This window comes from Fukomys damarensis, unplaced genomic scaffold, assembly GCF_012274545.1.
Source record: "Fukomys damarensis isolate Sample0158 unplaced genomic scaffold, DMR_v1.0_HiC HiC_scaffold_26, whole genome shotgun sequence".
Taxonomy (NCBI): domain Eukaryota; kingdom Metazoa; phylum Chordata; class Mammalia; order Rodentia; family Bathyergidae; genus Fukomys; species Fukomys damarensis.
Genome location: NW_022900938.1, coordinates 34921749 through 34937604, shown reverse-complemented (window position 1 = coordinate 34937604; position 15856 = coordinate 34921749). Strand labels below are relative to the sequence as shown.

At 39.6% G+C, this 15856-nt stretch overlaps 1 protein-coding gene across 9 annotated transcripts in view; it reads left to right on the top strand.

Moving 5' to 3' along the window:
• Tanc1 (tetratricopeptide repeat, ankyrin repeat and coiled-coil containing 1) overlaps positions 1-15856 on the top strand; it is a 199867-nt gene that overhangs the window by 38506 nt on the left and 145505 nt on the right. For 2 of the 9 annotated variants that reach the window (XM_033756291.1, XM_033756289.1), the window contains exon 1: positions 8660-8680. The exons of 6 other annotated variants lie outside the window; for them this stretch is intronic. Coding sequence is in view for 1 of the 3 variants with exons in the window: in XM_033756289.1 (XP_033612180.1) it covers positions 8662-8680 (19 nt within the window). In the remaining 2 variants the exon portion in view is untranslated. Of the gene's footprint in view, positions 1-6887; positions 6937-8659; positions 8681-15856 lie in introns of those variants that run through there. One more of the 9 variants, XM_033756292.1, reaches the window with a different exon arrangement.

Genomic DNA, 15856 nt, shown 5'->3' with positions numbered 1-15856 from the left:
GTTGTGAGAGTTGGTAATTGTTCAGCCCAGATGAACCTCTTTTATTTCTTTGTAAAAAATATGTGAAAATATAAGCTCTCCTGGATTTCTAATGTTTGTGCTGACTGAATCATCTAAGTACATGTAATAAAATTAGAAATGTTCTTTCAGGTAAAGCACTTGTTAATCAAAAGTACACATAGAACTAGTTTGTTGTTCTTTTTTGGTACTGGGGATTGAACTCAGGACCTTGTGCTTCCAAGGCAGTTGGCAGCATTACTGAGCCAAATACCCAGCCCTAGTTTGTTAGAACAGCATAAGACACATTGTACGGAAATCAAATGAAGTGTAGGCGTAGGTGGGTATATTACAGTCATCTTATTGAAGTTTTCTTCTGTGAAATTGATCTTGGAAGAATGGATTTGTACATGTTTGTGCTGAACCAAAATGGACCCTATTTTGATTTGTGACAGCCTCTTTTGCCTTGTTTTGAGAAGAACATGCTCTTTTTTTTCCATGGTTTCCCCTTTTTCTTTATATTTGGTTACAAAGTTCGTCTAAGGAGAGTCTTTTCCAGTGAATGTGTAAAACCAATTGGTCATTGTAGAATTGAGAAGAGAAGTTTGTATCCTACAAAATTTCCCTATAAATTTGGGAGCAGTGCTGTGTCTTGCAGGGTGGTTTGGACTGCAGCTTGATAGAGAACATACCTATTGCACACAGTAGGTCCTTGGTGAGTGGTAGCCATTACTTTTTAAACTTATTTTAAAATTTCAGGTTTAGTAAGGGTTATGCTGCTACACAATGAATGAGACTCAGAGAATTTGGGACATGTGAGGTTGGGGGAAGCACTGTAGCAGGAGGGTGCACAGGAGTGGGACCCGGAGGAGGTGTGCTGTTGTCATCAGCTGGGCACCCTTATAGAGATAAGCTCTCAGCTGCAGGCTGGACAGAAGGAACCAGGTCAGACTCCTGTGTTTATCATTCTAGCAAAGAGGCCTCAGAGTGTAGAGGCATTACGGCTGGTAGACCAAAAGGGGATGAGGGATGATGGTCTAAGCAGGAGCCTGAAAGAGATGGTAACTGGATTTTGGAGGTGGGAGAAAGAGCGGGGAGGGATAGTTTAGTTTTAGACATGTTGAGTTTGTTACCAAGTTTGTCAGCAAGCTGGAAACAAAGTACAGTAGTAGCACAGGAAAGACAATAGCAAAACATATTTGTGAGTCACCTGCATGGAGAGGACCAGTTGTGGAAAGGGGTATTCAGATCACTTCCCCAAGGAAAGTGGAGCAGAGAAAAGAGAGCAGGGCCAGACTGGCACGAGATTGCGTGTTTGGGATTATGACATCCAGCTTCTTTCAGAAGGATAAATGAATATGTTCAGGAACACATGGTGATGTAATTTTAAATAAAACCTGATTATCAGCGCAGTGTTCCAGTTCTGCCATATTGCTATCTTTAGGCTCTGTGCCAAGTATTAGAGACTTGTCTTTGTATGTTATTTTTACCTTGGGATACAAGGGTTAGGGTGCAAGGAAAGTTCTAGTATATCTTTCACCTAAAGCAGGAAAAGGGAGTGAGGTGTTAGCAGCTAAGGTGTGACATGGAGCAGGTTGCTGAGATTAAATCACCATTTCCTTATCTGTCTGAAGAGGATGATTACAGTTCTTTTCTCAAGGTTGTTATAAGGACCAAATAAGGTGATCTCTGTGAGATGTGGCCCTCTCTGTGTCCATGGTTGGTTGGGGATTTGGGAATACAGGTCTTCTATCTGAAACAGATTTATGATATTGATCAGGAGGTAACTGTAAGAAGATGTAATGCAACTCTAAATTGGAAATAAGTGTAACTTACAGTTCTCAAGGAATTAGCACCTTGAAATGTGGGCTTCATTAGATTTGTGAAAAAGCAGAAAGGGTTTAGTCTGGGAAATTCTATTGCATAAAAATAAGATTTGGATATTTAAAAAATTATGCTCTAGCCGGGGATTTAGCTCAGTGTTTCTGCCTCCTGCCTCCAAAGTGCAAGGTCCCAAGTTCAATCCCTGTACAAAAAACAAAACAAAACAAAACAAAAACCTCCATTTGCAACTTTGTTGCAGGTATTTACATATCTTGCAGTACTAGAAAGATGTTTTGCTGAGAACATGAAAACTTAGTACATCTGTGCACCTCCTTCATTATATGTAGAACAATTTCACTAATTGAGAGTCATTCAGGAAACATGTGTTCTGTTTTCCATTGGGTTCTAATTGGAATGTTTTTCCTTAATAGAAGGCATTTGGACCACACACCTACATTTTGAAATAACTTGGTATGACATGTATAAGAAATGTAAGGAACAGTCTCATTTTGGAAACTATAGCTTCTTAAACACCCTCCCAGCTCCATACCCCAAGAAAAATGACCCGTGCGTATACATGTGAGCATGTGTGGTTTCTGTGCTGTGTCACAATACCAGTTCTGTTCCTTAGGTCAGATGTTTCAGACTGCCTGCATGTGTTAAGAGAAGTGGTGACAGAGTTGTTGATCAAAGCTTTTACTACAGACTTCTTAAAGGCTTTAATTGAACCTTTCATTGAGTTTTAGAGAAAAAAATCCTGCTCTTCATGCATGGCATATGACATGCTTTCGGATGTAAAGCCTTAACTTCATAGGCTTGATTAAAGTTTTATGGGACCCCCCAAAATAACATTTGTCATCTCTACATGTAGGAATTAGTGTGCAATGCACAATTCAGCTGGAGTGGGTTTTTGCTGCTGGCTTATTTGAGTGCCTCCAAGTAATTTCAGAGCCACCACCCAGCTCTTCTAGAAAGAGGTTTGCATCATAACTTGAGAAAAAGTATTGTGCCCTGCAGCTGCTGTTCCTAACCATGCAAGCAAAAACCATCTCAGTTACCCGAGATCCATGAGAAATTGGCATTGGCCCAGTGTAAGTCCATGTATTTTAGACTCTAAATTATATTAGTCTTTCTGTGGGCATCCCCTGATTTAGGTGCACAGCTGGCAATGACCTGATTGAATAGTGAGGCAAGGAGAGGCCAACTCTTGGCGCTGCCCTCACTGGGAAGTTTGTCCAGTTAATGAAAGACTAGTTGCTAGGCCATAAATACTTTTTAAAAATTTAAGTTTTACCTTAACTTTTTATTTGTACATGTTTGCAGTTCATGTACTTTACAGTTGTCTTGGAATGGTTGCATGTAAGAGTGAAGAGAGCACAGTGAAATAGCAAAACTGTGTGTTTAAAATACACTTGTCCCAAATATAAGACCTGGCCTTTCCCCTTTCTGTATGTTGATAATGTCAATATCTGGAGATCTTTCTCTTGCAGTGCCAGGTCTAATTATGGCAGTTGAGTTAGTAATTTGGTAGTGACGGACTTTGTCAAGTTTTTAGAGATTACTCTGAATACTAATCATGGACTTGACATTTAATTGCTAGCATTGGTGTATATGAGGAATAACTGACCTTGCCCATGTGTCTCAATCTGACATGTACTGTTTAATTTTTGGGGGTTTTAGTGGTTCTATGAGTGAGATAAAGCTGAGCTTCTGTTTCTGCAGAAGCACTTGAGCTATTAGTACAGCTTTTTAGTAAATATAAGTCTGGTTCTCTGGGTCAGGGTCCTTAAACTTTGGAAGTCATTGATTATACTGGGTGAAGGCAGTCTGTGAACTTGGGTGGATGGAACAACAACAGCAAAAATCAGAACTTCATTTTCACTACTAGCTAAAATGTAGCCTTTGCTTCAGTCGTGAAAGTGGGCAGCAAAACCATGTAATGTCAGCACCTGTGACTCTGTCACATAGAAGTTAAAGATTTTTGTGTCACATTGGAAATAGTTTAAAATATCATTTATGCCTGTCACTGATTTAGAAACTGCCATAGTTAGATGTGCATATTACTACACCAGAGTTGCTTTTTAAAGTATTTTGATGTGTGTATTTTGGTATAACTAGTTTTTTTGTAATCATATTTTCTACTTAAAAACATTCAAACGCATTTTTCTCATTAGAGGGTTCAGGATGCTGAAGTAGCCTATGATCTCTGAAGTTACAAATTCCTGCTTGGATGGTACCCATGTGTCTTTCTGGTCTTGCTCTGAGACTGGATTTGTTAATATTAAATCTAGACTTGTTAGCACTAAATAAAAACACATTTGGCTATTTCCTAGCATGGCTTGTCTCTGACTTTTATCATCTGAAGCTCTGGTATTCCGCATATGGAAGCTCTCAGACAATTAAGAAATAAAGCTATTGTGTGTGCCTCATGTGATCTTTCTCACAGGCTCTGGTAGCAGTCCCTTTAAGACTGTTTTCTGCAACCAAATGTTTATGGATGAGAATGTTTTCCCTTACAAATTTCAGCTGACAGATCAGCAATGCATTTGCTGACATTTGCTCTAGCTCTGGGAAGAGGTGGTGCCACGTGACTTGTATGAATTTGATTCAGATCTCTGTTGCAGGCATACCCTAATTTAACTTAGAACGCAATATCCAAGGTTAAAACTCTACTGTGTAAAACTACTGAAAGACTCAGAGAAGGAAATGGAGGTTCCCAGGCCATTCTACCATTTCCACTTCCTGTTACCTTTAGCAGGTGTCATATGATTCAGTTAGTAAGAAATGGAGTGGATTTTTTAGTCTGTCTGTCTGTCCATCCTTCCTTCCTTCAAACTCGGGACCTTGAGCTTGTGAGGCAGGCAGGCAGCCAGCAGAACCACTGAGCTAAATTCCTGGCCCCTTTGAGTTCTTCTTTAACTTAGGAGGATAAGTGGGTAAGTGTTAAGAATAGGGGAAGCATTCCCCACGTGACGCAGAGGTCTTTGCTCCATATGAACCTCCCCTTTGTCAATCTGGCCAAACTCAAGAAGTTGCTCATTTAGCATGTGTTCTGTTGCATGGTCACAAAGCTGTCTTTTTAAAATAACTGATTAGTTGTATGCCTACCAGAACTAGGTGAACCTATTGAAGCTTTCAGTGATAACAAATAGCCAGCTGCGAAGTGCTGTAGATTCGCCTCCACTGTACTAGACAGTATAAGGTATCTCAGCGGGGGCAGATTCTTTTTCATGTTACATTGGGGTTCTGCTCTGGGTGTGTGTGTTTTTGTCTGGCCAAATGATTTATTTCTCCTTTTGAGCAATTTTATCTGTGGTTCTCTCACCAGTCCTCTGGGAGATAACCTTTCTCATTTTTATCCAAAGGAGGAGTTATAAAATGGAAGTGGATGGTCAGACTCTTGGAGCCAGAATGCCTGGATGGGGGCCCAGGCTCTGCCATATACAAGCCTAACTGTACCTCTGCTGATGGAGCTTGATATTACTTTTCTCAGAGAGTGACTGTAAAGGTTAAATGACTACACTGAGAGCTGAATGCAGAGCCTGACATTTGTGGTGGTGCTGGCTGCCCATTAGAATCACCTGGAGAAGCTTGAAAGAAACTCCGTGGGAATTATGAACTCCCATCCTAATGAAACTAGGGCCTTGGGAGGTTATAACCTTTTATACAGTCATTGCAAGTCACTAGCAGAAGTGAAGGATGGATTTTGAAGTCTTTTATTCTGGGGCATTAAGTGAAAGATTCATCTGTCAGCTACATAAGCAGGAGATTTTCCTGTAATGAATAGCTGCCTTTCATGGGCATCTTTGAAGTTTTCTGACCCTTTTTACTTTGAGGCCAGAAGCAGTGCAATGTAAAAAGTTTAATTTCTTTACATTTATAATGTCAGACTTCATTCAGCTGACATTGATTGCTTTTTAACACTTGTTGAAAAATGTCTTCAAGGTCTTTTCTCTTTTCATACTAAAAGCTTATCACTCATACCATAGTGCTATCTGAGGGGTTCCTTTTCTTGTAGTGATGGTTTATCAGCTGCTATGATTACAGTGGCCTTTGAACAAGAAACAAAGTTCCCGCCTTAAAATTATAGTACCTACTGGTGTGAGAGACCTGAAATGATCAAATCCAGCCGGAAAAGTTGCAGAATCCCATTCGAAGAGTCAGTGAAATAACTTGCCCCAAATCACTTTGCAGAATGCCCCCACTTTGTTAGGAAGCTGATTGCCACACCTCAAGAGAGGATTAGTATAAGTGGGGGATTGTACCCCATGTCATGATACAAGTGGGAAACTTAAGCAGAAAGGAAGACAAAATGTCATTCTCGGAGTGTAGTTGTTAAGGAGATAGCTGCCGATTGGGATTGGGACTTGAAAGTCCAGAGAATCACCCTGAGCCCAGAGCCATGTCTTCTACAGTGCTGTCAGGGTGAGAACCAAATTCAACACTGTCTTTTGTATTCAAAGTTCTGAATTCTTCAGGAGCTTTGGTTTCCTGGCCACTGGTACCCCATGTGGATGTTGGCATCCTCCTAGCCCTTCTTGGCTAGATCGATGACTGCTGCACTTTCACCTTCTTACAAGCTACCTTTTCTCTGAGGCTTACACTCTGCTCTCCTGGACACCACCCGACCCTCTTCTTTCCTTTGTTGAGGACTTTGGAGATAACTGCTTAATGCCTGCACTTTGTCAGGTCTGGGTTCAGTCTCAGCTCTGCTTTCACCAATCATGTAGCTTACCATCACATGGAACTGTTCCACATCCAGAATTTAAAATCATTTAAAAGAACCAGATTCTCTTCAAGTCCCCCATGCATTCATTCCAAATGTGTTTGCTTTTTTATCTCTTCAAAATGACACAGCTTTTCTCTCTGGCTGTCTTGTTTTCTAGGGCCGTACTGCCTTCCTGTCCAGCTCTGATTCTGTAGCACGGTCCTCTGAGTGGCCCTGTGCGGTGAATTGCCTGTTGCTAGTTGTTCCACTTGTCCTCTGGATGGTTCTTCCTTGGGGTAGGAATGCACAGTTTCACCATTTCATCCATTGTCTTGTGTGGCACCTGGGTTGGTTCTGCAGAGCTGTTTGGCCATCCTTTTGTACTTGTCTTCCTTTTCTTTATAGAGGTATGTTGAACCTTTGCTGTACCTCTCTCACCTTATTTTAATTCTTTACAGAGAAAATGGTGGCATGGGCTTGTTCCTTTTGAGAGAGTTTCTCACGGAGTTGCTCAGTTTGAACACAAACTTGTGATCTTTCAACCTCAGCCTCCTGAGTAGCCAAGATTACATGGTCTTTTCTAGATTCTAGCCTATGTTTGCCAATATTGTTGTCTTCTTCCTCTATCATATTATACTTGATTTTCTTTATTATCTGGCAAAACGGATACTTAGGAATACATAAGGAATGAGAAAAACTGCATCACCCATCATAAGGATCACAGCTGAGACTTTTGTAACAAAGGACAGTTAACAGAGAAAAGCTCAAGCTGTGCATAATGGTATGTGCCTGTAAGAGACACAAGCTAGGAAGAGTACTTTAGACTAAGACTAGCCTGGTCAAAAAAATGTGACTCCCCTATCTCCAACAACAACAACAACAACAACAACAACAACAACAAGAGTAAAGCACAACAAATTTTAATCAAAGGTTTATGTGACCCAAGTGCCTTCAGAAATGAAGACACAAAGAACTGTCCAGTTTTATGCTTAGGAAGTATAATTGGACACAAGGGTGTGATCTAATGGTGTAGACTGAGCGGGGAGCCCACTAAAGCCTGTCTATTCAAATTCTTGGCATCTCCATGTTGTATTCCTTCCTCTCAGATATGGGGCAGGACCTCCGTGGAACAAGGCTCTTATATGTTTCAGACAAAGTAGATCAGAGAATATCTTTATAGCCAGACCCTCCACAAAAAGGAAGTTAGAGTAATATTTCTAGGTTTTATGGCTTGTTTTAGGGGAGAGGGTTTTAGTTTTTGTAACATACTTTGGAAAAGTGAAACTCTGGTTTCTGTGTCTTGTCTCGGGAAAGAAAGGGAAGCAGGAAAATGAGAGCAGAAGGTCTGAGAGACTTCATTTGAGGCCATCCTTGATTCTCCCAAAAGTACCAGCATAGCCAAACTGGGTATTGTTTATTTGCCCAAACACCAGCCCAATGCTTATTTCTCAGTTGGAAAATCAGATTGTAACCTCATTTCTGCTATTTGCTAGCCTGGAAAGCCAGAGCATATTCCTATATATCTCGGGGCTTCGCTTAATTAATTAATTAATTAACTTAGTACTGGATATCGAACCTGGGACCTTTGCTCTGAGCCATGTCCTCAACCTTTAATGATTAAAAAAATAATAATTTTGGATAAGGTCTTGGTAAGATGCTGAGTTCTTCTGTCTCTGCCTGCAGAGTGCTGGGATTACAAGTATGCACCACCACTCTAGTCTCAGGGCTTATGCATTTTAAATGATATTAAAATTACTTATATTCATAAAGGATGACAATCTGTTTTGCAGTGCAGCCATTCCTTTTGAGTAATATAAGTTGATTAAAGTTGTTTGCCCACAACCATTTATTGATTTTTAAAGTGAGAAAATATACTGTATTGAGGTGTGAGTGGGGTAGGGCAGAGTCTGACCATCCAGAAGCCCATAGTCTGATGGAAGAAGCAATTATATGAACAGTTAAAGTTAAGAAGGCTTTTAGGGAAGGTGATTGTGGGGTAGGTTTTAAAGTAGCCTTTTGGAATTTCTTTGCTGTCTCCAGTAGATCTAAGTAAATATCTGAGTAATACCTGAATGGTGGGGATAGTGATAATACTGCTGCTATTTTGCTTTCTAATTAGGAGTTCTGATGCCATGTTTGGGGAATACCCAGGTGAGTGGGAATGGAAGATAGTTGTGGGTGATAGGGGGCTTTCTACAGTGTTCAGAAGCTTCTGACCTCATAGGGATAATGATTGTCAGCAATGCTGGAAACCCTTGATTATTTTCCTATCTGAGCCCTTCTTGGTTTGAGGGAGAATGAATTGATTTTAGATTTTAGCTTTTTCTGTCATTGCCTGGATCCCTTCGGTATGCATATTTGAAACACCAATATAAAACTTTCCTCTCCTCCTATAGTAGGATCAACTCTGTTGTGTTAATGTGCTGTTACACACCAGATAATTTTGACCATAAATTTGGAATTAACAGTTGGTACCAGAAGAATTCCTAAATTATTAGTCCAAACCTGTGGTAGATGAGACTCACCATTGATTTAGATTTTCCTTCTGTAGTAATCTTGCCACTCATTTATTTAAAGACTCTTGTTGTATGTAAAATGCATACCTAGGTGCCATGGGGAATTTGTAGAGTTCAACAATTTTTTAAGCATAATTTGGATTGATAATCATATACCAGTTTAAGGTAGGGTGTAGAATTACAGAAAAGCTATAATTTGACCTACCACAAGTTGGAAAGGCTCTGTAGAAGAGGTGATGGTAAAAGTCGGGCTGAGCAAAGCCCTTCACAGGTATATAAAAAATGTCTGTTACACACAGAAAGAAGCAGTTTCTTCTTTTCCTCCAAAAGTGAAATTTCCTTTCTGCCAATTGGTTACCAAAGTGAGATCTTGTTTAAACAAAATTACTTATAGTAATTCTCAAGCAAGTGATAATATCAGTTTGAGTGAGATTTTTATGGGCTGGGGATTTAAATCAGTGTTTCTGCTGCCTGCCTGGTAAGTGCAAGGATCGGAGTTCAAGCTCTGGTACCCTCCCGCAAAGTGAGATTTTTAAAAAGAAACTCTTCTTCAAACAAATTGTATCTTATGCAGAATATTTTAAATATAGGTTGAAAATTATTTCATCATTATAGGGATTTAAATTTCATGCCTCAGATTCTTTTAAAAATTCACATTGCTTATGATTACATTTTACCAGGATTTCAATGAAATTTGAAAGTGTTTTTGCCTAAGAGAAACCTAACTATAAAGCAAGGAACAATAGAACTGGAGGTTCAATTTGTAGGATGGAACTGAAAAAGGAAAACTAGTGGATGGGCCTCAGTGTTGTAGACGCTAAGTTACAGCTTATTTGGTGGCATGTTTTCCAGCTGTGCATGTTAAGAAGAAACAAACATCAGCCCTGTACCTATCACGTTTGCATTCTGGTTGTTTTAATATCTTTCTGGATGAAGCCTCTGAATCCTGAGAAAGTTCCCTTATTTGTCCCAGTCACATTATTGTGATCCGGTCCTTTTTAAAAAAAAAAAAAAAATTTTTTTTTTTTGGCACATTTTTGACATAATGATCACATTCATAATAAGGAATTTGTATGTATACATAATATAGCATCTTTTTTTCTTCCCATTCTCCTTGCCTCAATCTTCTTCCACTCCCCATTTACAAAACTTTGTTTCTATTGTTTTTCTTCTATTCTTTATTCTTTTAAATCCCTATTCTCTTCCCCCTCTGCCCCGTTGACATTCTCATTTGAACATTTTCTTCTGCTTCCCAATATCTGTCCTCAATTTTGGTTTATTTACTCTTTGGGTTTCCCACACAAGAGAAGCAGTGGGATATTTAAACGTGTGTCCAATTTATTTCACTTAAAATTATGTTCTCAAGGTGCATCCATTTACCAAAAAATGTCTCAAGTTTATCTGTCTTTATGGCAAAGTAGTACGCCGTTGCATATAAAAACCACATTTTCTTTAGTTTATGGGCATATGGGCTGTTTCTAAGAATTAGCTATTATAAATTGTGCTGCTATAAACATGAGTGTTCATATATTGCTGTGGTATGATGATTTTAACTCTTTATGGAAGATCACTAGAAGGGGAAAAGTTGGATCAAATGGAATCTCCGGTTTTGTTTTTTTGAGGAATCTCCAGACTGCTTTCCATAGTTGTTGTACCAGTACTGTACTTCCCATCAACACTGAAGGATTCCTTTTGTCCACAGCCTTGCCAGCATTTGGTATTGGTTGATTTCTTGATGATAGCTGTTCTTTCTAGAGTAAGATGGAACCTCAGTGTTGTTTTAATTTTCATTTCTTGGGGGGCCGGGGATTTAGCTCAGCGGTTCGGTGGCCTGCCTTGCAAGCGCAAGGACCCAAGTTCAATCCCTGGTACCAAAAAATAAAAAATAAAAATAAAATTTTTTTTTCATTTCTGCAGTGACCAGTGATGATGAACATTTTTCATATATTTATTTGCTGTTTGTACTTCTTCATTTGAGAAGTGGCTATTAAATTGAGATGCCCAGTTTTAGATTGGGTAATTAAATTTTGGGGGCCTGATCTTTTTGAGTTATTTGTATAGTCTAGATATTAGTCCTTTGTATGAGGAACCAACATTTGTAGTAGACCTTGTCCTTGCAAGGCAGGTGGGGTGCTGCTGAGCTAAATCCCCAGCCCATGAGGAAACTTTCTGAGTGTTTAATGTTGACAGTGTTCTTGATGTCTTCCCCATCTCTGAAAAAATATTTCTTAATACTTATGTATACCATATCTTCCAGTGCTTTCTCTTGTAAAATTACTACTCCAGCTTTGTTACTTATTTGGACAAAAAAAGGAGGCATCTTCAGAGAGTTTTGATTTGAGGTCAGATGGGCAGTTTGTTGGGAGATGTTAAGTTGGAGCACACAAAGCGCGCGAGTGTAGGTATTTGGGATAATTGGCTTGGGAGTTTTAGGTTAAGGTATGGACATGAAAGGATATTATGAAATGCAGCATTTCCCCCCCAGGTGTCTCATAGCCTGATGTCAATTGGATTTAACTGAGTTTTCTTGCATTCCTTGTGAATGAGAATATGTAAGAATGTTCTGTGTCCACTATAAGCCACTATAAATGTTGGTTAATTGCTTGATGTGGAGGAAATCATGTATCTTATGTTTTTTGCATTCTGGTTAAACCTGTCAACAAATATTGAGAAGAGAGTGGGTGCGAAGCCTTTGCTCTGGCTTGTATATATTAAAGGATAAACGTAGCCCCTGCCCCCCAGCCTTGAGCTTTGACTTGACATTATGTAGACAAGCAAGATGGTAATCCAGAAGAGGAAATTGTAATGCTAGTGCTATTCTGTGATTTTGGAAGTTAGGATATTACCATTGTGATTGAAAACTGAGGTGGTTGCTTTGTTTGAAATCATCTCATTTTTAAAACCTAAGGTGATTTTTGTTATTTTTTTAGGTAATAGTTAACATACTGTGCAGAATTCTAACATAGGATATGGCAACATTGTGCCTATCCTTGAAGACTGGATGTACTAAGGGCAAAATACAAGAAGTGGTCAAAGCTTTTCATGGTCAATTTAGCTTCTGCAGGTTTTTAAAAGTCAGAATCTATGGCATTTAGGGAACCTCAGATGTTAAATGATAGTAGAAAATAAGGGAATTTAGTAACTTTAGGTCATTGTCCTTCTAGATATAATGTTGTGTATTTACCTCTTACTTTCTTTTAAGTGAATGTTATAGGAAATTTTCTTTTATTACTTAATTTCAGTTGTAACCTAGAGAGTGATTTTCTTGTTGGGACCTGTCATATTGTACCCCAAAATGTGGCCCTGCCAATTGAGAACTGCAGAAACAAGGCCTCTGACCTCCTCTTGCCTCGTTCCCTAAAGCATTCTCATAAAGGAATTTTCAACTTACCTCATCTGATAGGAGATCATAGACTCATTTCAGAGGGGTTCTGCCACATACTAGGAAGCTAGAAAGAATCTGAACAGACCTTGGTAATTTTCTCCCAGTTTATTTAGTTGGGCTTTTCACCCAACAACACTTTCATGTAATTGTCATTCTTTATCTCTTTTAAGCATAAAAATACAGTTTTCCCTAGGCTGGATCTTTATTTCTGAAAGCTCCCATATGACATAAAACTTTGGTTTTATAAACTTAAGCTTTTCTCTTGTAACAGAGTTGTCATCCATGAACTTTGCAATGAGTGGGAAAAAGACAGTACTCCCTCAACTCTATACATTCTTTTCCTCAAAAGCATATAATTTATTTTTTGCAGTGCTGGGGATCAGACCCAGGATCTTGAACAGGCTGGGCAGATGCTCTATCCCTGAGCTGTAATGCCAGCCTCAGAAGTATGTAATTTAACGTTATAACTGATACTCTACTTTTTGAAACATGTATTCTTATTGGAATCCAATCATATATTTGTTTTCCTTTCTGTCACAGAAGCTTAAGAATTTTTTGTTTGTTTCTGAAATGTAAGGTATTATGGGGCAGACTTAGCATAGTTCTATTTGGCCAGTTATATCTGTGCCTTTTGTTTGTGGTATAATATTTAAAGTAAGGACAGCATTTCTTATGTTTTATCCTGTAACACTTGTTCCTGAAGACTTCCTCACCACATGCCTCGTTTTCCATTAGCAACTTGATAGCTTCTGGCAGTTTCTTTTCAGTGTTTTGGGTCTGAATTACTGTGTCTGGAAGGATGGTTAACATCATTTCCATTTGGTTCTTCTTCATGACAAGTAAATATTCACTCTTTCAGAGGAAAAATGATAGTAGTTGAAGCTACTGCTGGAAGGGAAGTATGTGAGATGAAGCAGATGATGTATTCAGGGAAAGCCTGCTGGCTGGATTCACAGGTCTGGTTCATGGTGGCGTTGCCATCAAAGAATTTACACTCTCTTCCTTTTGGTCCTCAGACTGAGGACAGTAGCTCAATAGTCTCAGTGTCTTGAATGGATGGGATTTGGCTATTTAACAAAACTCAAGAGAGAGAGATTGTGTAACTTCAGAACACTGGTTGATTACTCCCAGTACTGACTGGATCAGCACTCTCTCCCCACACTAGTGGCATTCTAAGAAAGGAGCCAAATTACAGAATCAGAACAAAGGGAAGTAGTTAAATCATGCTAATGTTAATAGCACCCAACACTGATAACCCATTTCCAGAACTGCATGTGAATGTGGATGTATGTTTAGTTCCTAGGTGCAGTCAGGTATGTCAGGTAATCTCTGGAATACAATTATTGGACCTTGTACCCTATCATAGCTGTTCCTTCTGACAGTCCGCCTTCAGATAGGAGCAGTCTTTAGGTCTATTAATAAATCCTTAACCAGAATGTGACATCCACAGGATGATTGGGACTTCCAGGCGATTTTGCAAAGCTCTCTTTGTATCTTTATGAATTTCAGAATTTAATTTGCTGAGAAATCTTACATTTTTCCTTTCCAATTTGTGTGTGTACATTTATCTGTTGTAGTGGTCCTAGGGTTGTTTTACACTCAAGTATTATCAGTTTCTCAAGGTCATTGTTTGAATAGCTTTTAGCATATAATTTAAATTCTTCCCCCTGAATTGCTATTTATAAAGGAAAACAGGAACTGTAACAAAAAATTATAGCTGGTATTTGATTGCCTTTCTCTCTCTGTTTTTGGTAACTGGCATTGAGCTCTGGACCTTGTGATTGAGAGGTAGGCAGCAGAATCCCTGAGCTAAATCCCCGGCCCTGATCGTCCTTTTCACTTAACTCAAGGCTACTGATGTTAGAAGATATGACTATCTTGGAAACAGCTGAGAGCCCCAAACTAGGCAAACAAGTTGTCTGGAATGATATGCCAACATCAGTATCACCTAGACCCTGTGGCATATGTGTTCTGAGTGGGACTGTAGGTCTGCTGCAAATTGGCTATGATGTGTGATCAATCAGGGCAGCAGTGTCTTGGACATAATGGGGCCTGAGCTGATTTGAGATTCGAGGACTTGGGTCCTTGACATGAACTCTATCAGTTCCCAAGGGCTGGTAGTAAGTCAAGTTGATTGTAAGTCAATACAGATCTGAGATCTGGATGTTTACCTAGGTACACGCTATAGGTAGCGAGAGATAGATGAATCTTCCATTAATTAACCCAAGTTGTTTGTATGTCAGGCTGGTTATAACTGGAGGGTCCTCTGTAGTCCACTGTACAAGGTTCTTCTAGAATCATTTTGGCATGTGCAATGGGACTTTTGATGGCATGGCTTTATCAATATTATTTTTTATTCTTTGGATTTTCGAGACAGGGTCTGAGGATGTATCCTAGCCTAGCCCTGAACTTGCTATGTATTCCAGGCTGGCCTCAAACTCACATTCTTCCTGCCTCAGCTTCCTGAGTATACTAGGATTTCTGGCATATGCCACTGTACCCAGCTTCTGTCAGTATTTTTAAAGTGTATAGTCTTTGTTAAATTACAAACCTTGGAAATTGTTGATTGACTGATTAATGGATATCATTTTTAGTGCTGTAACATTTTGTATTGCTTTTTGTAACGGAGATCAAACTTAGGACCTTGTGCTTGTGAGGCAGATGTTGGCACCACTGAGCAAATTCCTGGCCCTGTATTGCTTTTTTAAGGCATGACTGTTAGGAGCAATTTGATTCCACATGTCCTCACTTGGAAGCGAACTGCAACCCTATTCTAGATTGGGTGTTGGCCCTTTAGGTTAAACGTGTCTCTTCACCCAGGCCCATTCAAATAGCATCTTTAAAAAAATTGGCTCTCAGCCATGTTCCTTTTGTGTGTAACAACTTGTTTGTAAGATGACTTAACCCTAATAACCACTATGGCTTTCTCAAATTCTAAGATTTTTTCCCCCCTAATATTTCTGATTTGTTTGTTTGCCCAGAGCTTTCATTGATCTGAGAGGAGAGGCCAGCCAGCCAACAGAGTAAGGCCAGCCCTTGTTGGGACTGCAGATTTGGATTCTTGCCCTGCAATTAATTAGCTGAGTGAACCCTGGGCAAGTCAGCCTCCCAGGGTCTCTGTTTCTTCATCAGTAAAACAAAGGGCTTAGAAAAATAAATAAAGGCCTGGTCAGTGTGATAAGGAAGGTCACCCTGCACACTTATGTTGTGTAATTCTGTGGTGAAAACACTGAGGATCTGTATCTTTCTTAGTGCATCCCACAAAATCTCTGCTCAGCTCCAGGGGTTGAAAGGTGATGTGGGCTGTTAACACTGAGACATTTCAAGCATTCATGCTAGCAAGGCAGGTTTAGGAGCTGTCTTCTCAGTAGAAGTTTCCCTGCCTCCTGGTGCCCCCCCCCCCCCGCCACTAGCGCTGCCGTCGAC